This window comes from Dicentrarchus labrax, unplaced genomic scaffold, assembly GCF_905237075.1.
Source record: "Dicentrarchus labrax unplaced genomic scaffold, dlabrax2021, whole genome shotgun sequence".
Lineage (NCBI taxonomy): Eukaryota > Metazoa > Chordata > Actinopteri > Moronidae > Dicentrarchus > Dicentrarchus labrax.
The window spans coordinates 19,573,769-19,597,040 of NW_026136721.1; the positions used below are offsets into that span (position 1 = coordinate 19,573,769).

The following is a 23,272-nucleotide window of genomic DNA, read 5'->3' on the forward strand; positions in this document are numbered from 1 at the left end:
TGTTTTCATGTTTATCTTATGAGCCCTGATAATCACTGCCCCAAAAGATATTGTAATATTATTATTATTATTATTATCATAATATTGTGCTGAACATCTAACTTCCAATAACAAGACAGCTGCAAACCTGCAGCGAGGCAAGTTATCCAAGACAAGAGGAGTGAAAATGTGTGACATTAAAGTGAATGCAAAGAGGGAAAAAAAGCAAGAGAAAGACCAGGATCCTGAACGAAGACACAAATCTATCATAATGGTTCAGAATTGCAAAGTCATTGAAAATCAACAAAACTGAATGAAAAAGAGAAGGAGGCCGTAAACCACGCTGATTATATTTTTTTGTACACTTTTTTAACACCAACATTGGCTAACATGTTGTCTAAAGGTCTCTTCATGGTTTGCACAATGAAAAGATTTTGTTGAAATGTTTTTTGTTGTTTCTGTTGGGTTTTTTTTTGCTTAAAGTCTCAAAAATCTGTGTAGTTGCTTCTTCTGTAGTTGGTTTTTAAAATCTAATTTCTCTGTAATTTAATATCCATATGGAGGAGTGAAGTCTAGATCATTTCTAGATAAGGGAAGTCACGTCATTTCACTAAATATTGTATGTTGTAACGTAGCAATTATTGTTTTGTGTGGTTTTAATTTAGGAGTACATTTTGTTATTTAGTTTCATTGTTTTGCATCAGCTTTCTTTGGCTGCCCTAATTCAACTTTATATGGAAAGTTCATACACTCAACAGCTGTCAAACATCGAACCGGTTTTATTCTTATGTGCTGTTGGTGAAGTGTAGGCAGCAGATCTGAACTTGACCGAGCTTAGATAGAACAGTGGTTATTCTTCCTTCCCTGCAAGAGATCTGATGCAAGCTTATAACAGTGAAAGAGAAGTAAAGCCAGGGCAACAGCTACAGGACTGATAATTCTTCATCATACAGGACGAAGGAGAGCTAGAAATATTACCACAAAAACTACTGACGTAAAGTATTTAGTTCGAACCCTAAAGTAAACTTTATCATCCTGTGGCGTTTATAAGAGTGAATTTGAATGTTCCCTATGGCTGTTTTCCTACAAATTTTATAACACTATAAAACCCGTTTTGTTGCTCATTATTTACATAATGATGTAGCCTCTACCTTGGGTTTAATAAAAATGTGAAAATATCTGGCAATAGTATAAGCTAACTCTTAAATGACCCTTACTGTACATTCTTCTTTTTGAATTTCTTAGCAATAATCTATTTGTTAATGAGGTAAAGAAGTGGGGCAACATTGTCTGGGTTTCACCACAAAACAGGATGGTGAATCAGTCAGGACGCAGGAATAAAGATGAGGAGACATGACACACCCAGTATTGTCATCACTTTCCAACATTGATTGGTATTCGGATTATCACAAGCTGGATCACACAGGAGGAAAAAAAGGATGTTTGTCATGGGAGGTAAGTAAAGCTGAACCTCTCTTTCCACACACAAGGTATGAAAAAACTAGTGAGGTGAACTTTTCAATTCAATTCAATAAAATTTTATTTGTATAGCGCCAATTCATAACAGAAGTTATCTGAGGACACTTTTCAAATAGAGCAGGTCTAGACTGAACTCCTTATAACATTTTTTACAGCCACCTAACAGTACCACCATGAGCAAGCACTTGGCGATGGGGGCAAGGAAAAACTGCCTGTTAAAAGGCAGAAACCTAGGACAGACCCTTCGGCTCTAGGTGGATGGTCGTCTGCCTCGACCAGTTGGGGTGTGAGAGAGAGAGAAAGACAGAGAGAGAGACAGACAGACAGACAGACAGGTGAACAGCAACAGTAGCAACAACTAGAAAATTCCTAAAGCAATTTTGATTGTGCCTTGCTCTGGCCCGTGACACTGGCCCATACATTACTGACATTGCCGAGTAGTTTACAGTACAATGAGGGGAGACACCCGTGTTTAATTCGGCGTCCGCGTGATCCACTAACAACCACGTATTTTAATGACAAATCTTGTTTTTTCCATCTATTGCCACGGTCTTCTCCCACTGAAATAGTGAGGCTGGTAACGAGTTGATGCGACAAAGTCGGCCAAAAAGTTGGCATTTATGTATTATATTGATGCCGAATTAACAAGAAGACTGTTGAGATATGATGAGTTTTTTCTTGTGTTTCTACAGTTATGTGCTTTTATGTAAGCGCAAATAATTGTTAATATATGGTATTTCTTAAATGGAGTTTGGCATAATATTGTCCTGGGATTATGCATGGTTTAATTAAAATTGCTAAAGTAACTAAATAAGTAATAACCACAATGGTGGGAATAATAAGTATGTAGTTATAATAATAATGATAATAATAGTAATAATAATAACAACAATAATAAGTAATGCTTTCAATAATATGAATAACAATATTTATATTAATAAATAATACATAATTAAGAAAGAAAACTATTCTTACTGTGCAGTCATAGGCAGTTACAACAGTCTGAGTTCTTCCTCACAAAATAAATCTAACTTCATGTTTTATTACTGAATCTGTATAACTTGTGTCAGGTGTAACAAGTTGAAATAGATGGCTAATTAAGAATTTCAGTGTCTTTTGTGACGTTTAATTAGCACAGTAATCCTTTGTCCTGTCTAGCTAGCGAGTGCTAGCACATTCATTCCTTGTTCTGTCTAGCTATCTGGCGCTAGAACATTAGTAGCTTATCCTCTCTAGCAAGCAAAGCATTTTAATTAATTAGCTAGCCTTATAATACCTTCTTCTACCTTCTAATTCTCTTCAGCTAGCATTTTAATACCCTCTAATTGTCTTTAGGTAGCTAGCTAGAGCTAGCACACATAAACACATTAACCAAAGCTAGCGCTTAGCTAAGCGCTAATCACTAGCTGTGCGCTAATCGCTAGCTAACCGCTAATCGCTAGCTAAGTGCTAGCTTTGGTTAATGTGTTTAATTGTATTATGCTCCTGAAGGAGTGCTAATGTAAATTAAGGAACAGCTCATAGTAGGGTAAAATATTTAAGGTGTATTGAACTTATTTTGTGTTAATATTAAAATCATTCAGCTTTAAATTGTTTGTTTGTTAGCCGCCTTCTAATTATCTTTAGCTAGCCAGCTAGCGCTAGCTTATTAATGCCTTGTCATTCTCTGTAGCTAGCTGTGTGTGTGTGTGTGTGTGTGTGTGTGTGTGTGTGTGTGTGTGTGTGGCAGGCTTTGGTTGTCATGGCAATCAGGGGAGCCCACAGCAGCTGCGCGTGCTCTCTCTCTGTCTCTAACTCCTCAGAGAGACAGAAACATTTAAAATGAATCCCCTCGAACCCATGGCCAGGAACGACCGAAATGAAAACCGAAAAGACCGTGAGCGTCGTCATCTTGTTGACTATAGCACTGCCGAGTTTCAGTGGCTAAAGTTAAAAAATGTGACCTGGGGAGATTGAGAGAGAAGAGGTTCAACGAGCTCCTTTCAAGATTCCTCCTCTCCATTTTAACATGGGAGTAGATGGGGCCGTGAGAGGGCGTTGCTGGCGCATCAGTGCGTCTCCCGCCAAAACTATTAGTCTGACAGCTTCAGCAGTGGTATCACTGCGACCCCAACGAATTTACCTACGTTTCTATCTATAAATTATTTCTGTAGAGTGAAATTTGTGGCCATGACAGCAGTTTACAAATTTATTTTTCCACAATTTTTTCTCTCTCCCCACACTCTAGCGATGATGTCACGCACTCTGGCAGTTTTTTTCAGTTGGAGGTTCTCGCAATACACACCCATTCATTTTTTGGACCGGTTTTTGGCGATTTACCGGCAAACCGTTTGGCGAAATTCTTAGAAAAGTCATAGCACTAATGTCCTCATCGAGCCGCACGTTTTGATACCTTTTTTGTGTATGTGCGACAAAAGCTGCGGGAGAAGAAGCGCGCCGAAAAAGCGTACGGAAGAATAATAAGCACGGGGAAGAGTAGTATTGTGCTTGCTTATGCAAGGCACAATAATAATACTTATAATAAATATAATACTAATATCAGTGATATAGGCAATGGCAGTCAAGCAGGACCATGGCAGGATGCTCCACCAGGATCCATGAGAACCTGCGAGACGAGAAAGCATAAGAACTATGGGGAAGAAGTGAAGTTAGTAACATGCATTAATGGAACATGAATGAGTGCAGAAAGAGAGAGGAAAAGAGGAGCTCAGTGCACCATGGGAAATCCCCCGATAGTCTAGGCCTATAGCAGCATAACTAATGGTTCAGGACTCACCTGATCCAGCCCTAACTATAAGCTTTATCAAAGAGGAATGTTTAAGCCTACTCTTTAATGTAGAGAGGGTGTCTGCCTCCCGAACCAAAACTGGAAGCTGGTTCCACAGGAGAGGAGCTTGGTAACTGAAGGCTCTGGCTCCTGTTCTACTTTTAGAGACTAGGAACCACAAGTAGCCCAGCATTCAGAGAACGCATTGTTCGAGTGGGGTAATAGGGTACTATGAGCTCTTTAAGATATGAAGGGGCCTGATCTCTTTTCCTAGTTCCTGTCAGTACTCGTGCTGCAGCGTTTTGAATTAATTGGAGCGTTTTAATGGACTTATTGGGGCAACCTGATAATAAAGAGTTGCAGTAATCCAGCCTAGAAGTAACAAATGCATGGATTAGTTTTTCTGCATCTGTCTGTGACAGGATGTGTCTAATTTTTGTAATATTACGTAAATGAAAGAAGGCAGTCCTAGAGGTCTGCTTTACGTGGGAGTTCAATGACAAATCCTGATCAAAGATAACTGCAAGATTCCTGACAGTGGTGCTAGAGGCCAAGGTAATGCCATCTAGACTAACTATATCTTTAGACAGTGAGTCTCTAAGGTTTTTGGGGCCAAGTACAAGAATTTCATTTTTTTCTGAGTTTAACATCAGAAAATTGCAGCTCATCCAGGATTTTATGTCCTTAACTTGATCTCCTATACTTGGACAACCTATTAAAGGGATGAGCACTATGAATGTCCAGGCCTTTTATACACTCTTGAAGTAAATGTATAACTATATTAATTATCTAGTTTCTGAGTGGGTAGCCTATGTATGTATTAATTTGTGTGGTTTAGAATACACTATGCTGTTCCTAGGATTGTTTCATTAAAGTGTCCCAAATAACCAAACCTCTTTCTTAAATTTAAGTGTTGTTATTGAATATTGAAGGCCTACTGAGGGGAATCAGTAACACCTTATAATAAGGCTACAAATCCTAAACGTAATCTATTTCCTAAATAATGAATGAGTCATGATGATTTAATGCATGGATTCATTTAGGATGTATCATTAAGTAACAAATTAGGTAACTAACAGTATGCCTTTATGTGTTTAAGTCACACTTGAAAATCTGTTATGTGCTCTTAATTCACAGTTACTTAATTGATATGGGAAGAAATTACTTAAATTTAATTTACATAAAACTTTATTTCAGATACGATCAGAAATACACCAGCGAACTTTATCCCATATCAATTAATGTATGAAGTTACTTGAATTAAAACCTGTGAACTAATCACATTCAGTCAAAGTGACTTAATCATTTGTTACCTCATGATACACCCCGCATTAATTCATGTAGTAAATCATTACTTAAGTATATGATTTGTACCCTCATTGTTATAGAAGAGTTTACCGGGAAAAAATGCAGTCGTATAAAAGTATTATAATCTTGCAAAACCCAGTACTAGGTATTGCAGTACTATCGCAGCAGCCAATCATCTTAATGTTCATTAAACAAACGGTGTTATGCCTCCACCGCCTGGGAAAAGATGACATCGCTCGCTGCACAGGCCGGGCTGGTGTGTCTTCCTATGGGCACAAGATGGCGCTGTTACTTCTATTGCCAACATTCAACAGGTCCAGTTGAGGCTGAAGCTGCACCAGGTTCGACTGTACGAGAGCCACTGTACAGGAGGTATGTATCCCGCAAAAAAAAAAAAAAAAAAAAAAGCGTTATATAGTCTATGTCTGCAAATGTTGGATTCTTTCAAGACCGTTACATGTAAGTAGAAGCTTATCATTTGATATCCAAATGGCGCAGCACAAGTGTAGGGATTGGTATTTAAGTAAGAGTAACCTCGCTGCAAACAAATACCCAGTCATCTAAAACATACCTAAAAACTGGAAAGGGAATTTTTAATTTCTTATGAGGTCAATTAAGTTGCACTAAAAGTTCCACATTAGGTGGCAAATTGTATTTCCTTCGATGATGGACAACATTTATTTAATTTAGGTGACTGTAGATAACTCACTTTATTATTCCTACATGATCCTATGTGGTGTGTTGTGTTTATGGTTTTCAAAGACACTTCTGGTTGACATATGTGACTTTTTTTATTTTATCTTCAGTGCCATTATAATCATGTTACTTAATTAGATAGAAGTTATAGCCTTGTTGAGACGTGACATCAATTATGCTCTCCGGAATTTTAATTGTTTTTTTTTTTATATCACCAGGATAAATAAATACAGTTATAGTCTTGGAAGATATAATAATGAGAGAAAATGATGAATTGCAGTAAATTATCAGAAGTATTTTTATAAACGTTTATTATGTAAACGGTGATAATTACCATTTTATTGCAATTCCCCTGCGGTTATAGGCCTAATAACAGTTGTTGCATGGTGTGTTTCATTCGCTCCACATCCCGGCCATTAAACTACAGGATCGTATCAGGTGTCGTGCAGATGAAGGTGTGGCGATCACACTGAACGCAAATTCTGCGTCAGTCCCAGTCGTTTGCGCCTTCTCATCCTGCGGTCATTATTGCGTCTCATCCTCAAGCGCCAATCTTCTGACGCGCCACCAGTGGATGTCGTTGTTCCGCCCTGCGTGGTGTCACCTCTCAAGATGAGCTGACCTAAAGGAGCCGTGCCAAAAGAGAACCGATCCGAGATGAGAGAGAGAGAGAGAGAGAGAGAGAGAGGTTGTGAAAAGACCGGCAGGAGGAGTGGGACTAGCTATAAGGACACTAGCGACTCTTAAAATCCAGCCGCTCCTCTGTTTTTTACGCAGGAGATTTGAAGAAACAAACAAGAAAACAGGAGGAGCTGTGATTGAAGCCCGATATAGAAAAGTAGCCGAACATCATCGTCGGTATTTTGACATCTTTTTTTTTAATTATCCTCAGGTAAAGTGATCTTTATATAGAAATATACTTACTTTTTTTTATCACTGCCGAATACTAATTCTTGCCCCAATGTCTGTTTCTACATTTATACATGACTTTACCATCACCAAACTTAACTCTCCCTCTATCCCTCTCTCTCCTCTCTCTCTCTCTCTCTCTCTCTCTCTCTCTCTCTCTCTCTCTCTCTCTCCTCTCTCTCTTACTCTCTCCCTCACTCTCTCTTCCCACATGCTTTCCCTTTCTCCTCCAGCGGCACAGACACTTGGGGACCGAGGGGACCGACCATGACAAGGGCTGTGGATGTTGTGCTGACTCTGCTGCTCGCCGCGTCCCTGTCGTGCCGGAGCGCCCTCGGCGGGTACGGGATGAGCCTGTTCGCTGCGCAGACCTCTCCCCCGGACCCCTGCTACGACGAGCACGGCAACCCGCGGCGCTGCATCCCGGACTTCGTCAACTCCGCCTTCGGGAAGGAAGTGAAGGTGTCCAGCACCTGCGGCAAGGTGCCCGGTCGCTACTGCGTGGTCACGTCGGCGGAGAAAGGAGACGAGAGGACCAGGAACTGTCACACCTGCGATGCCTCGGACCCCAAGAAGTACCACCCTCCTGCGTACCTGACGGACCTCAACAACCCGCACAACCTCACCTGCTGGCAGTCCGAGAACTTCGTCCAGTACCCGCAGAATGTCACCCTGACTCTGTCCCTCGGAAAGAAGTTTGAGGTCACTTATGTGAGTCTGCAGTTCTGCTCGCCTCGACCTGAATCCATGGTCATTTACAAGTCCATGGACAACGGTAAAACCTGGGTGCCCTTTCAGTTTTACTCGACCCAGTGCAGGAAGATGTATAACAAACCGAACCGGGCCGTTATCACGAAGCAGAACGAGCAGGAGGCCGTCTGCACGGACTCCCATACCGACATGTACCCTCTGACCGGCGGGCTCATCGCCTTCAGCACGCTGGACGGCAGACCGTCGGCGCACGACTTTGACAACTCCCCGGTGCTGCAGGACTGGGTGACGGCCACCGACGTTAAAGTCATCTTCAGCCGGTTGCACACTTTCGGCGACGAGAACGAGGACGACTCGGAGCTTGCCCGGGACTCGTACTTCTACGCCGTGTCGGACCTGCAGGTCGGAGGGAGATGCAAATGCAACGGGCACGCGTCTCGGTGCGTAAAGGACCGGGATGGGAGTCTGGTGTGCGAGTGCAAGCACAACACCGCTGGGCCGGAATGCGACAGGTGCAAACCTTTCCACTACGACAGACCGTGGCAGAGAGCCACAGCCAGGGAGGCCAACGAGTGTGTCGGTAAGTCCATCCAAATGTCCTTCCCATCCCTGCAGCGGCTGGCTCTGATGCTCTGAGCTGCTCTACATGTAGGATACTTTTGATTTGTGGCGGCTGGACAGACGGGGTTGATTTTTAATGGTCGGTTGAAATATTTCATAGTTCAAGAAAAAGATAGATCAGGCTTTGTTAAATGGGTAGACGTAGAATTTCGTTATGGAAAATTATGTATTGATGCATAATTGATTTGATGGAATTTTGAATGTAAAATACATAATAATAATAATAATAATAATAATAACAGTGTTATATTTTATGACTAATATGCGACTAATTTTTAAGATAGCCTACAGTTCATTAATCCCAAACTCGAACATTCCCTTTAAACAAAAACCACACCAAACATAGCCACTTTTTTTTTCTGATATTGCGGCGCACGTCCACGAGCATAAAATTGGGCACAAGTCACATGCAACATGAAAATGCAATTTGACAGTCCATTTAGCTTGCTGCAGGCCATAATGGAGGCTTTTAAACCACCTCAAACGGAACCACTGAGCCTAATCATGCACAGGAACATTTCCCAGAGCTCGACTTTACCGCTGCAATAAAGCGATGCCTTTTCATTTATCCGAAGAGTCCTGCAACAAACCCATCTCAGTGGTAATTGAACTGATTATTTTTTTTTTAATCGTCCAGTAATTATTTTTCCCACATCAAAATCACTCTGAGAGGATGTATCAAAATGTCAGGTGTTGTGGTTGAGGATATAAATATAAATGTGTCATTATTCATTCATAAATTATTAGTTTGTTATTACATTCTAAGATATAATGTAATTGTTTTCTTCATTTAAAAAAAAATATTATGCAATTTGGTTCTAGTTTTATTGTATTCATTCTATGTTTTTAATATAATTACAAAATAACAACAGTTAAAATTAGGCTGCTTTAATTTGGATATTTTCATAATTATTATTAACGTGATTCTCTAACACTTTTGATGAAGGCGGAACTGAACAACAAGCTCAGAAAATGGGCATTGAGGCATTTAAATATATATACATGGCCATTTTCTCAGCTTGTTTATCATTATATAACACAGAATTATCTAAAACAAAATCAAACAAAAGCAAATCTCTGATCATATCTATGCTGCTGCTCTTTGTGTCTGAGACCAACATGTTTTATCAGCTGCAGACAGATCAAAGTGATCAAGGTTACAGTAGCTGTGTTTTATTACAACCTGGCACAGACATATGAACCTGTAGGTTACAGATTCTGTAGGATCTCGGATCACTGTCCAGGTCTATTAATAATCAATTTAAGTTCAATTTAAGTCTGTTCGGTCTTGTGCAAACATGCCTGAAGTTGTGGTGAGAGGTGACTGGAAGATTGTTTATACAGATGTATGAAATTATTGAATTATGTTGCTGTATTTTAAGCAGAGTGTGCATCACCAAATTGTGGGAATGTCACACGTCTCTCAAGCTGTCAGATTTTCCAAAATGTGCTTTCAGTGTTTGTGTGTGATGATTTCATGACATCTTGAACCCAGATCTGTATTCATCATTCCATCTAAGGCCTTGTGACATTTGGCAGTCCCTGTTGGCATTGTTTTTGTTTTCAGTTAGCTGAATTTATTTTAACTATTGGACAGAAAAGTGTTTAAATTGTGAGGATTTATAGAGGCTTGCGGTAATTTGATGTTAGTCCGGCTCCTGCTGACGAGGTGTACATTGAGACGGATGACGAGGGGCCGAGAGGCAGAAAGATGTTGATGATAGAGACCCAAACTAAAACCTCAGTCTGACTCCACATAAATTAAGACCTTTATATTTCCCATTCTGCTGCACGTCTGCAGGAAAAAGAGGCTCCATATTGTTTGACAGTCACGGCACATGTCAGCTACTTTGACACACAGCAGCTGTTTAAAGGGTTTTTGTGTGCTGTGACGTCCGTTTCTAAAGCTCTGACATATTCTCGCCCGCAGATGTGAAGGTTGCTAAATCAACAGGCGCAGTTTTGTGGAAATAACTACATTTTGATTCTTGAGACTCATAATGTGTTAACAAAAGCAATGTGACCGAGGCATAAGGTGTTTTTTAACTCTTTAAATATGGGTTATTTTCAGGTAACCAATGCCAGTCTGCATGCTTTTTTCAAATATAGGTGACCCTACCAATGTTTCTGCCCTGTAGTACATTTTTTACACATGTGGCATTTTTAAAACCTCTATTTCAAAGTGCTTTACAAGCACAAAGGAAAAAGAGGTAGAACATAATTTGTATATATGTATTGTAAACACTGCTAAATCCCAGCATTCAGAAAATACACAAATATTTCATTGTTACCTTTATTATTAAATTGAAAACTAGAGGTATTAATTTACACCTTTTAACATGATTTACGGTGATGCATGTGTGGGAAAAAAATAAAAACAGTTTAGAATCAGCTCTTGAACTCATGCAAATAACTTGTTTCCTTTAGTTGTTATCCTTGACACTTTATTACATGATCAGCACACTTATAATACATTTCATACTGAAGCCATGAAAGCTTGTCTCTTACTTCATCTATCATGTTGTTAGCAAGTTGTTATAGTTTTTCGAGATTGTGTAGATTATGGAAATGTGTGTGTGTGTGTGTGTGTGTGTGTGTGTGTGTGTGTGTGTGTGTGTATGAGTTAAAGCAATCGTCAGATCTTAAAGACAAGGAATCACTTCTCTGTAAGGGCAGTGAACAATGGGAGGAGGTGTGTTATAGATGGATGACTGTATTCAGTGGGAAAACTTCAGTGACCACACCGAAATCCGAGAGTTTGTCGTTGCACACAGCAGCCCGGGTGTCACTGGACTCTCATAAGGATGTCGTTATCGCAGAAGTTTTTCTCTGTGCAGTAAAAGCTGTGGCACTGTATGGGGTCGGAACTGACGTAAGGTATTGACTCCGCCAATATTCTTGATCTTCCCTTTCCGCCAAAAAAAAGCCACAAAAAAGAGAAAAAAAAGAAAGAAGTCTGGAAAGAGAAAAGAGGTGAAATCACAAAAGCACGTTTGAACACAGAGGTCCGTCTCTGTGTTTCTCTTGAAGTGCACTTTGCTGATTACTTCCATCAGGATCTTAAAGGACACTCATGTGCTCCTGAGTGTGCACCTTGATCCATTTGGGTTATTGACTCTCCACAACAAAGGAAAAGCTTCTAATGCAATGAGCTCAATAGCCGGCAGCACCCTGAAACAACAGAGACCTGTTTAAATCTCAGTTTAGAGGTGTTAATCTGGATTTGTGGCAGAGGTAGAAGGAAATGTCTGTAGTTTCACTGTGATAAAATTATGGGTGTACCGTGGCCTGTGAACGATCAATGTCCACCACAGAAATCCCACTCAACTCACACAGTAAGAAAGGTGACATTGTTTTGGATAATTACTGTGTGATTAGAAAGGGCTGCAGTCAAGGGTCCCCTCCCGGCGATAAATGATTTCAATGCAAATGAACTGTAAATGTCATTTTCACCCCCTCAGTTACCCTGTTTTGTGTAGTTTACTTGACGTGTTAGGTAAAAAAGGGAAGAAGAAGAAGCGAAAGTGTCTTGAATAATTCAGGATTAGAAAGACAGCTTGAAGGCATGCAGAATGAGGGGACCGGCACTGCACCACAGAGAGAGAAGCAGGGACGGAGGGAGGGGCTGGAGATGGAGCAGGACGACAATAGTGAAAATGAAAGACACGGACAAAAACGAGGAGAGGGGGAGTATGATGAGGAAAATGTGTGAGGCAGAGGAACAGGGGAAATAAAGAGACAGAAGAGTGACATCTCCATGGCCTGTGGGCCAGCAGAGTATTTTGACAATTGTTTTTTTCTTTTACTAGCCCCCCTCATTGGGCCAGTGGAAATGTAAAGGGCTGGGAAGAAGGTTACAGCAAATCTCTTCCAAGTCACTGATATGTTATCAATGCAGCGACAGAACTCTGAATTTCTAAGTGGAAGAAAGGAAGACAGAGTTTCTTCCTGTCCCCCCTGCTAAAGCCCAGTATCAGCTGGAAGATTTGAACTTGTTTTGCCTCACTATCTCAGAATCTACACTGCAGAAATCACAGAGTACACTAAAATGTTCCCAGGTGCTGCCGAGAGGAATCTGACTGACAGGAGCAAACATGTGGTGCAGAAATGTTGACATGGTTGATTTGATACCCATTAAAATAATTGGGTTTTAAAGCCACAACCACTTAAAAAAAAACTTTTAAGTTGTTTTTATGCCTTGTGATATGTGGGTCCGTTTCCAACTTTAAAATAATCTTGAACAGGTCTTCTGACGAGATGTGAATATTAACTCAGACAAAATGTCCAAGCAAACATACGTAAACACTTAAAAACAGCTGTGCCCACACTGATGTTTGGTAATGTATTTTTCTTATACTCATGGATTATTGCCCAAACCTTAATGAGGTTTAAGGTATTTCCAGAACAACTACCGTTGAGTTTGATAACAGGAAATGTTCCAAAAACAATCAATTTAAGGATTTCGTGCAACTTTTCTGACCAAGTTAAAAAAGACAGAGTTTCTGGGAAAAATCTAACCTAGAAAATGCAGAAATTGTACCCTAAGTAGAGCAGAAGAAAAGCTGTCATCAGTCATGCAATGGTTGCCGTAATCATAGAGACACCCCAATGTACAATAGATCAAAAGTTGTCTAGTTGTGTTTCTATTTAACCACCTCTGACTGAGGGCAGCTTCATGCTCATTTTCTCTCTGAAAAAAGAATCAAATCATACATCACAGACTAATGATATCAGACAGTGTTAAAATATTAGAAGGTGGGTTTTTTTTCTTTGTGAAGATTGTTGCTTACTTAGGTGAGGCATAACACATATCAGATAATGCCAATTAAACTGTAATCCCCTCTTCAAAGGGCAGAATCAGATGCATTATATATTATCCTACCAGTCACACATGTTTGTGCACAGAAGTGATGCTTTTCATTTAAAATACATTGAGTCAGTTTGGCAACAGAGATGTTCTGCAGGTCTCTCCTCAGATGTCTCCTAGCTGTCACGTTCGTTTGGTAACTTTTAGACATGACTGAAGGTCTGGTTAATGTTTGAGCGACTCACCGTGCACCTTTATAAACCGGCATCCTTCATCTTCAAAGGTGCCGGCAGGATGCGTTGTTAGTCCCGGTCACAGCAAACAAAGCTGGGAATAAACTGACTGAGTAGCTTTGCACTTTGCACTGTCCTTACTATTCCTCACCATTACTTCACACTCCCCTCTTTCTACACACACCTGTAGGCATGCACATATGCACACTCATGCACAGTTTTTTTCAGGTCTTTCTCGTTCAAACAGGGGAGGGGGCATGGCCTCTCTCTCACTTCAGGAATCTCTTTCGCCTGAGCTCTTATCAGTGTTTATGACTCGTTTTGTAAACCACTGCGAAAATAAGTCGCTCATGGTCTAGCCTTCCGCCTCACCCTTCTGTTTTAGATTTTGAGACCTGTTATATCTCCCAAACAGGCAGACACATGGCCACTGAGCCAGCACGTACTGTAAGCAAGGCTGCTGGGACAGTATATCAAGTGCTGTAACCAAACACGAGAAAAGATAGCCGTAAAACACACACACACACACACACACACACACACACACACACACAGTGAGAAGGCAGTAATAATGACAAACTTTGCATGTTTCGGGATCATAGGAAACTCACTCCGTAAGTATGCATGTGTGTGCTGAAATGTGCACTTGCTGTTTTTTGCCAGGAATTTAGTTGCGTTTGAAATTTAAAGAAGTGGAAGTTTCTGTTGAGTGCTAGAGTCCGACTGGATGAACTGTACATACACCGAATAAGAGTGTTTTTTACTTTGTGAACTCAGATTCAGGGGTTTGGTTGGTGTATGGAGGTAAATTCTGTTCTTGGCCCTTGAACTATCCATCTGGACCAAAAATAGTCTCCAGGCCTGGTTCAAAGGAAGACAAGAGTAGATCCACTTTTTGTTTCCAGCATGATAATTCTGACATCTGACTCCAGAAGGATGTGATAGTATTTGTATTAAGCAATAATGATGATAAATAAAGTTATTACAATCAAAGGAGTTTTATAAAACAGCTGCTTTGAGCACTTCTGTAACCAAAGACCATACAATCCCAGCAGTGAGATCATTTGTAATTGCAATATAATTTAGGCTCAAATAGAAGCAATAGATGTGACAAATAATGCACATATTGTTGTGCATTTTGAAGTATGCAAGATCTTGAAGCTATTAATGTCAGTGTTTGGCAGCAGCCCGTTCAAGCTGGAATTTTGGAGCTAGTTGTTGCTTGTCATGAGGCTTGTTCGAGTAACAGTTCAGTTTTGATGGAATTCCAGTTTTGCACAGATAATAAACTCTGACAGGCCTTTGAAGAGTGGAAATGAGTTTATATTAAAAAATATCTGTGGGTAATATACAGATAAGACAAGTAACACACAGAATGGTAATTAGAAAGTGTGCATGTCTGTGTTTGCTGAGAGAGAATTACAAGGAAGGCTGCCACCATTCATAAAACAAAAAACTGAATCCAAAATACATCTGTAACCGAGCTTTACTACAGCTATATCCTGCATGTTGTCTTGTATTAGTCTCAAGTGGAAAAAGATCATTTTCATTACAATCCATTTTACTGCCTTTGACGAAGCTCAGGTCACACTGCTTGGGGTGATGGAATGTGTTCACTTGTCAGAAAAGACAAAATCTCTTCTGAAATTTCACAGCCTGTGTCTGTTGTTCAATTCGAGGTCCTTTGGGCAGCATGAACATTTCTGCGGCAGTGGTTTTGTTTCATTGCTTTGGCTACAACACATAATGCAACACAGATCCCTCTCACAGTGTGAGTCCGCATTTTTAGCCAGTGTGCATGTGTGAGTGCGTGCACGCAGGACTCTGCGAGCATGCTTGTACCAGGAATGGAACTTCGGCCTTGTTTTTGAGAAACGGTTTGGTCGGAAGCCATATTGCCTCTGAAGGAAAGCCATATTGCGTTACTCTGTTGGCTTCTGGCCTGCACTCACTTCCTCTTGTCACCCTCGCTGGTGCTTGAACTCACCATGGACTGTGGCTGGTTTATCACAATATCCAGGCAGGCCAGAAACTCTGATTGTCATCATCATCATTATTATCATTTGTTCTGATTAGAAATAACGTTGTTGCATACTTGTGGGTGAAAACGTGCTCTGTGTGTGTCGTGTGTCTTGTATTTAGAATGTTTCCGTCCAATCTCTCTTTCAGCAGCTGGTGATAATTGGTTGGGCCGATGAGATCCAAGTGGATCTTTTCTCCTTCTTTCTATCCTTCAAACACATCATTCCTCGTACTCACTATTAGCTGCAGAAGCTTGTCACATACACACACTTCCGTACCATGTTTTTACTCTGTCAGGTATATTCTCAAGAGAGAAATCTGGGTGTGCTGCACACTAAAGATTTTCAACAATCTTATTAATCTTTTTCAAACCACAGGCCTGAAGTAGGTAAGCAATGACAGCTGTTTCATTATTTTCATTGGAGGGCGTGCTCTTTGACAGCACCGAGAGCTTCGATCATAGCTGGTTGCCTTAGGTGCATAAAGTTGAAATGCATTACAAATTTACCAAAACAGTGTTCAAACATGACTAGGATGGCTCCCAAACATCTGCAACAATGCTGCTAACTGTTGCAGGAAAGGTGTTTGAAGGGCACAAGAGACACAGGCAACTCTAATATTCACACACTTTGACACACACTCACACTAGGGAATATGGTTAAAACATCATATTACGATTATTTTGACAGATACTGCGATTGTAAGATGATTTTTTGCATCACAAATTTGACTTTTTGCATTTGGCCATATTGTGATTTCGATACTATTGCAATTAATTGTGGAGCCCTATCACACACACACTTGTATTCAACAGGTCCCCCCCTTATGTTTAATTCCTCCAGCAACAGACAGACCCAAGATGCTCTTCTCAGTCTCTGTACGTCTGATACCTGTCTCTGCCATCTGCCACTTACCTGTTTATGTTTGTGTGTCTGCTTGTGTGACTGTTTCTGTGTGTCTTTTTTCACCGCCAGTAGGCCTTGACACTATCCAGTGTATTTATTTCTGCTGTAGTGTGTGTGTGTGTGTGTGTGTGTGTGTGTGTGTGTGTGTGTGTGTGTGTGTGAGAGAGAGAAAGAAAGATATTTTGTAAGCGTGTGTGAATGTGTCTCTTGTCTACCAGTAGGTTTCTTTTATGCAAACAGTAATTCTGTCCAGGATGTAAGCAGCAAGCAGCTATTCAGTGCCTGGGGAGACGTCTGTTAATGAATTAATTGGTGACTTGATGCCATAGTGAAAGCTTGTATTAGCCGAGGGAGGATCTCTGTGTGCTGTGGGTTTGGCATGAACCGCGGGCTGAGTTTGTGTGTATGTGTGTGAGAAAGAGAGAGAGACAGATTGAGCAGGAGATAGACAGAGGTGTTTGTGTGTAATGGAAAGGTCTGGTTCGAGCGGGTACCAGATGATTAGGGGTAATCATCGCCAGACAACATCAGCATGTGTTCACACATTAGACACAAGACACTCCAGCATTTCACTCATCAGCTCTATGAATCACAGCCTGCCTGTCTCTCATGTATATGTCAAGCAGCTGCATTTGCACAGACTCATGATGGACAGTTAAACAAATATTTATCAAAACCAGGGCAGCAGAATCAGAGATCATCTTTTTTATTCTACATATACTTCTTCCTTATCCAAACATGACTACTTTAACCATAATGCATCTTGACCACCGACAGTTGGGCCTGAGATTTGGCCGTGTTATGCTAGTAGTGGCGAATTAGGTCTCAAGCTGCTAGCCTCAACTAGAGATGAGGAGTGGGCTACAGAGCTACTTCCTTCTTTAGTCACAACCGACGCTGACTCAATTGACATCCTTTGAGGCATTTTATCAAATTTTAGTGCAGTTCCCTCTGGAGCCACACAAGACTTTCAACAACTTTGTTCATATATGCATTAGTACTCGCCAACACCTGTAAACAGTGGAGTTCCCCTTTAAGCCCACCAGTTTATGCCTCAGCCAGCGTCACTCATTCATGCTGTCATGAGATCTGAAACACACTGGTAGCATGATCCTCCTGATTCATTGCCGTCACCATAGACAGACCGAAGCTATCTCACTTGGGGGCCATAAAGGGACCAGTACATAGGGTAGGAAAACACTGTGAGTGAGTGTCTATGAGAATGCCTGGTTCTGTGCATGTGTGCGAGATGATGTATACTTGGGCACTGGCAGCTTTTTAGAGTTAAAAAGCGATGAATGTGTGTGTATGTGTGTGTGTGTGTGTGTGTGTGTGTGTGTGTGTGTGTGTGTGTGTGTGTGTGAGACCTGATGGTGGCAAGTGCCAGCGGTGCTGTAGAGGATCAGGGCTGATGACCTCAGCAGCTCTGTGTGGCAGCGGGTTACTGCGCGGTTACCAAGAGGAGGGTGAGTGTTTTCAGCCAAAGCAAATATATAATGTGGACTGGAGGCAATGACGGAGAGAGCAAGAAAGAGAGAGAGTGGTTTCAAGGAAAGAACGACATTCTCCCGCGCTGTGCCCTGGGCTGTGCCTTGCAGTGATCGGTTAATGCAATATTAATTAGATTAAATGTAAAATCTTTGCATGCTGCATTCCTTCCTTCCTACTTTCAGGTAGAAGAAACACATCACAACATGCGCTGAAGCTGGTGCAGCATGTGTTGTTACATTATGTTACAATTATCCAAGTCTGTTCACACTTAAAAATGAAAGCCTTGGCACAGCTTGTTACAACCCCTCCAAAATCTCCCTGTAGCTGATAGGGGCTGTAACAGCATCAACAACAACAATAAAACACAGATACTCACTTATGTGTGTGTGTGTGTGTGTGTGTGTGTGTGTGTGTGTGTGTGTGTGTGTGTGTGTGTGTGTGTCTGTGTCTGTGTGTGTGTGAATTGGAGACATAAAAGAGAAGGAGGCTTTTGTATTTGCAGCAACTCAGCGTTTGATTCAAGGTGAAAGTCCTGGCAAAAACTTCACTCTGGCAACAGTCGCGCTGCTCGCCGACAGGACCACCTAGCACGAGTGTGAGCACATTGGGCCTGAAGCAGGGGTCCTTAACACTCACAGCTATAGATGATTAATGGCTGGACAAAGTTACACTCCAGCAGCCCGCTGTCTATATCAGAGCGCCCCCCGCTGTTTCTATAGCACACTGCTGTCCTCATCTGAGTGAACTGCATCCAGCTGGAACCTGCCTCTGAGGAATATAGTGTCTGCGGTGGTTAATTATGTTGTAAATATTTAGACTGTAAATGCAGATTAAGTTGTAAAGGGTCTCTTTAATGATAATAGATTTTAGTGAACTGAACATACACACTTTTACCTTTTTACCTTTCTTCCTCTCTCTCAAACACACACAAAGAGAGAGTTGGAGAAAGCACCTGTGACAGATCAAGCAGAGTCAAACAATTTCATTTTGCGTCAAACGCTGCCAGAAGAAAACCTTCCCTGGAATTCCTTGTGTGTGTGTGTGTGTGTGTGTGTGTGTGTGTGTGTGTGTGGGTGTGTTGTTAAATAGCTGACGGTGATTTATGACCAGTGTCTTTGTCTTTCCCATATAAGTCATGGCACAGGCTGTGTATATGTGTGTGTCTGACTGTGCTGTGTGTGTGTGTGTGTGTGTGTGTGTGTGTGTGTGTGTGTGTCAGCCAGCAGTTCACCAGAGGTTTGTAGCACCCGGTCGTCATGGATGCCTTCAAGTCACAGTTGCGTTTGTGTGTGTATGTGTTTCAGACTGCGTGTGTGTGCCTGTGATTGTCTATACAACCAACAGTAATTCAGGCAGCTAAGGGTCATACATTATTTTTAAGGATGGCAGCCTGTTGGACCAAAACAAGTTGGCAAAGAAAGCTGCATTTGCAGGCAGCAGGTTGACACAGTTGCACAAAGAGATCTCAGTCAGCAGAGGTCAGTACAAAGTAGACAGATTTACAATAAAATGCAGAAAGGAGACTTTGAAGGAATTGACTTAGATAGATGTGCATGATTTCTAAGATTAATGATAAGAAGTTCAAAGTTTGTTTCTGGAAATCAGATTTTACAGTATTGGGATTATGTTTGCAGTTTCAATAGGTGCTCAAATACAGTTCTGTGTTCGATGCATCCATATTTCCATTTCCATTCCAAGTTGCAACCCTACTGACCCTTCCAGAGTCACATTCAGAAATCAGGTTAATGCAAAATAACTAATGCCACAGCCTAAACTCTACAAATAACCTGTGTTTAGATCAAAACCAGATCCCTTCCTTTAAGGAGGATGACATTTTCTTGAGAGAAAATAACACCAAAGGCTGGCTGTATGTGTGTGTATTTGTTTGGTTGTGTGAAGTGGAATGCAGACTTGGAGGATGGGAGGGTGCTTAGGGTAAGTTTGCGGGGTCGTTTCAATTTGCCAGGGGTGATCCCAGGTTAATCCATCACTCATTAGCTCTCAAAGATAAGACATATAGTTGGGTGAGGGGCTGCGAGTCCACACTTTCTCTCTCAGTCGCCTTACATGAGAACACACACACATTCTCCCTCTCTGTCTTTCAGAAAAGACAAAAAAAAAAAAAAGACATGGAGAGTATCTGATACAATAAAAGCTGTGCACTTTCCTCCTTTGCCCAACACCTTTTCTTCCTCATTAATCCCTTCCCTTTGCTGGCTCGGCTCCCTATGGGACAATATAACCAATTAATTAGGCTCGGTGTCCAGCAGAGAGCAGAGAGAAGCTCCAAAAAAGCACTGGCCTCAGCTGATTTAGCTCCTCTGTAGAGGGCCCATTATGGAGAGAGGGGAAAGAGAAAGAGAGAGAGACCTAGAGACACAGTGAGAGAGTGAGGGAAGGTGGGAGAGATAAAGACAGAGAGGGGCTCTTGACTCAGCGTGCTACCAGTAAGTGCTATTTAAATAGCTTCCACTGCTGCTGCTACTGGGTCTTGGTGTTGCAGGTCGAGGGCTGCCTCTATAGTCATACTGTGGAATGTGTGTGTAACTGTGTGTGTTGCAGGGGCTCCTCAGCAGCTGTGGGGACCCCCTCCTCCAGCAGAATAAGTCATCAGGTTCCTGTGTGAGTCCCCTCTATGCTTCCAATAACAAAAGGCCCATATCACTGCAGGATGACAAAGCAAACAAATGGACCTAATTACAGGGGGGTCGATAAGGAAATTATAAGGAAATTGAGTCATTAATGGTAATATTTGTGTTATGAGATGATAGTTCATGGCAAAAATTCATTTCCAAATGAGGGCCCCTTCTGTGTTTTCTCTAAAGCTAAGACCTGGACCTGTATGACAGGGAGAAAAACCTAGCCTCGGTCTCGTTCTCCCCCTCTATCTCCTGCTCTCCAACCTCAAGAGACACTTGCAGATATTGAAATGATTATGTACTAGGTCTCTGTAGATATCCAGATGTCCATCTGATGATAAAAAAGAACCTGGAGAACGCATTTCACCTCTCTCTCCCCCCTTGGAGCTCCCCCACCCCTTGTTTTGAATGTATTTTTCTTCTTGAACTTTCTCCTGCGCAGCCAGGACAGGTCGTTGGCTTGAGATGAAAGTTGAGGTGGAGCATGAGGGATAACCGATGGGAGATGATTCGCCTGTCTCTGAGGAAGACAGGAAGAGTGGGGTGAAGAAAGAGGTAGATGGATAGAGAGATGGAGCCTAGCCAGAGGTAGCCATGAGGGAGTGGCTTGCTCCCAATGCGTTCCTCCTCAGCCTCATCTTTCCCCTGGTCTGTCAGCGGGGTGTGGGAGTATCAACAGTAGCTGATGCAGACCTTGTTCCTGTTGGTAATTTGTGGCTTCTTAGAATTTTGAAAAACAATCTTGTTTTATATCCAGCTCACTCTTATTCTCACAACCCTGTCTCCTAGAGATTGCATTTATATATTAATAATTTGTTTCGCATGGAATATTTCTGCCTGTGGTGGTCAGGGTGGGTGGTGGCCGTACAAAGTGCAGGACCTTTTACGCATCCAGAGTCCTGCTTGTGGTTTGGTTCAGGCATCAAAAGCACTGTGGGTTAGGTTAGGGAATGATTGTGGTTTCAGTTAAATGTTAATAAAGAAAACATAGCCTGTCTTGTTCTTCAAGTCACTTATTTAACCAAGACCACAATCTTTCCCTAGCCTTAACCAAGCGCTGTGGGTGCCTAAATATATGAGATATGAACAGATGTTAGGGGAGAAAAATTTAAATTGCATTAATAATTGAATTTATTAGGATATAAATGTAATTTCTAGGCAACAGCTTGCTATTCCCTGCACAAATATACATACCAGCCAGAAACTAGGCCAATAAGACACATCAATGAAAGGAAACAACATGCCTCAAATTAATAAGTGATATAATAATTGCACCCTTTAAAAAAAAAAAAAAAAAATATATATATATATATATATATATATATATATACACACACATAGTCCTAATAAGGGGTTAAATATATTCTATATGTAATATTTTGAATCTAATCATTATGCAATTGTGTTTTTATTGAAATTTTATTTCAGCTCTAATAAAAGCCAGTTTTGTACATCAACTTCTCAGAAACCAAACTGAGGAATTGTTCTCTCAATCAAGGATTCTTGATTTACTTGATATTCTTTCATTTCACTTCTTGCTGTTTTGGAGCTACAAACAGTCCCACCAGAATAGTTGATAACTAATTTCCCAGACAGTCAGATACTTAAAGAAAGAAAGTAAGGACTGTGGCCTTTGTCCTGCCTCCTGTGACAGCGACCGTTTCATTATCCAGGAACATTGAGCAGCACAGTTTCCACTTTCAGAAAGAAAGACAGTATTTGGTTTCTGTGTGCGGTTTCCATAGCAGTTGGCGGGAAATTAAATTAACTCAGAGCCCCAATAACAAACAAGGTCAGTGAGAAAATAAAGAATGAGGCGATCACAAACAAAGATATACAGAAAAAAGAAATAGAAGAGTGGGATTTAAGGATAAGAATAACAGTGGCTAGTGTTTGGGTTGTTGCCTCGGCCAGTGACCTAATCGGAAATGACACCTCCCTTGCCAATGCAGAGGATTTTATGTTTTAGATACAACAGTGTGGATTACAGAACAATGGGGAAGTTGTGAATGTGTTGACAGGGGGGTGTTTGCACAGATGGGAAAATAGATATTTGAATAGTGTTTTCAGAAATACGCAACCTATAAAAAGTAGGTAATTCTTGACAACGTGATCACGTTTATCCATATCTGGTGTCGTGGAACAGCCCTCTGTTGGGTTTTTATCAGCTGCAAGATGTTAAGACAAAAAACCTGCAGTAACAGGTCAAACTATTTTCTGAAGTCATTTTCATTAGATTAAGTTTAAGTGGCCTATTTGATAATTATAGCCAATTTTCTAGGCCCACTGAGCAGCGCAATCATCCTGTAGCTGAGAGTCAACCTCCTGCCAGAGCAAATATAAAAATATATCTACAGAATCGATAACACATTGGGGGTAATATTTTTCTTGACATAAATTACACAGCCACTTACATTTCACTGGAAAACACAACGTGTTCATCAGTCACTCAGCTCACAATAGTCATTGTATTTGGATGGAAACCTATAAGCTGACACAGGAAATAGCCGTAGCCTCGTTTTCCTCTGTACACTCAAACTGATCTGAATCCTCCTCCTGCAGCCCAGTATCTCTGCAATTCTGCACAATTCATGCTAAGCACCATACATGTAGTGTGCCATTTATAGAGGGAGGATGAAAATAAAGGTGTGAAGGTCAGAGAGATGGATGGGTGTATAATGTGACGGACTAACTGAGCCATGATC

The 23,272-nt window shown here is 41.2% G+C and overlaps 1 protein-coding gene across 2 annotated transcripts in view; it reads left to right on the forward strand.

Annotated features, from left to right (window-relative positions):
* The first annotated feature begins 6,844 nt into the window (after positions 1 to 6,844).
* ntn1a (netrin 1a) overlaps positions 6,845 to 23,272 on the forward strand; it is a 59,202-nt gene continuing 42,774 nt past the window's right edge. For both annotated transcript variants that reach the window (XM_051384218.1, XM_051384219.1), the window contains exons 1-2: positions 6,845 to 7,121; positions 7,372 to 8,429. In XM_051384218.1, the coding sequence (XP_051240178.1) occupies positions 7,406 to 8,429 (1,024 nt within the window). In that variant the 5' untranslated portion in view covers positions 6,845 to 7,121; positions 7,372 to 7,405. The remainder of the gene's footprint in view (positions 7,122 to 7,371; positions 8,430 to 23,272) is intronic.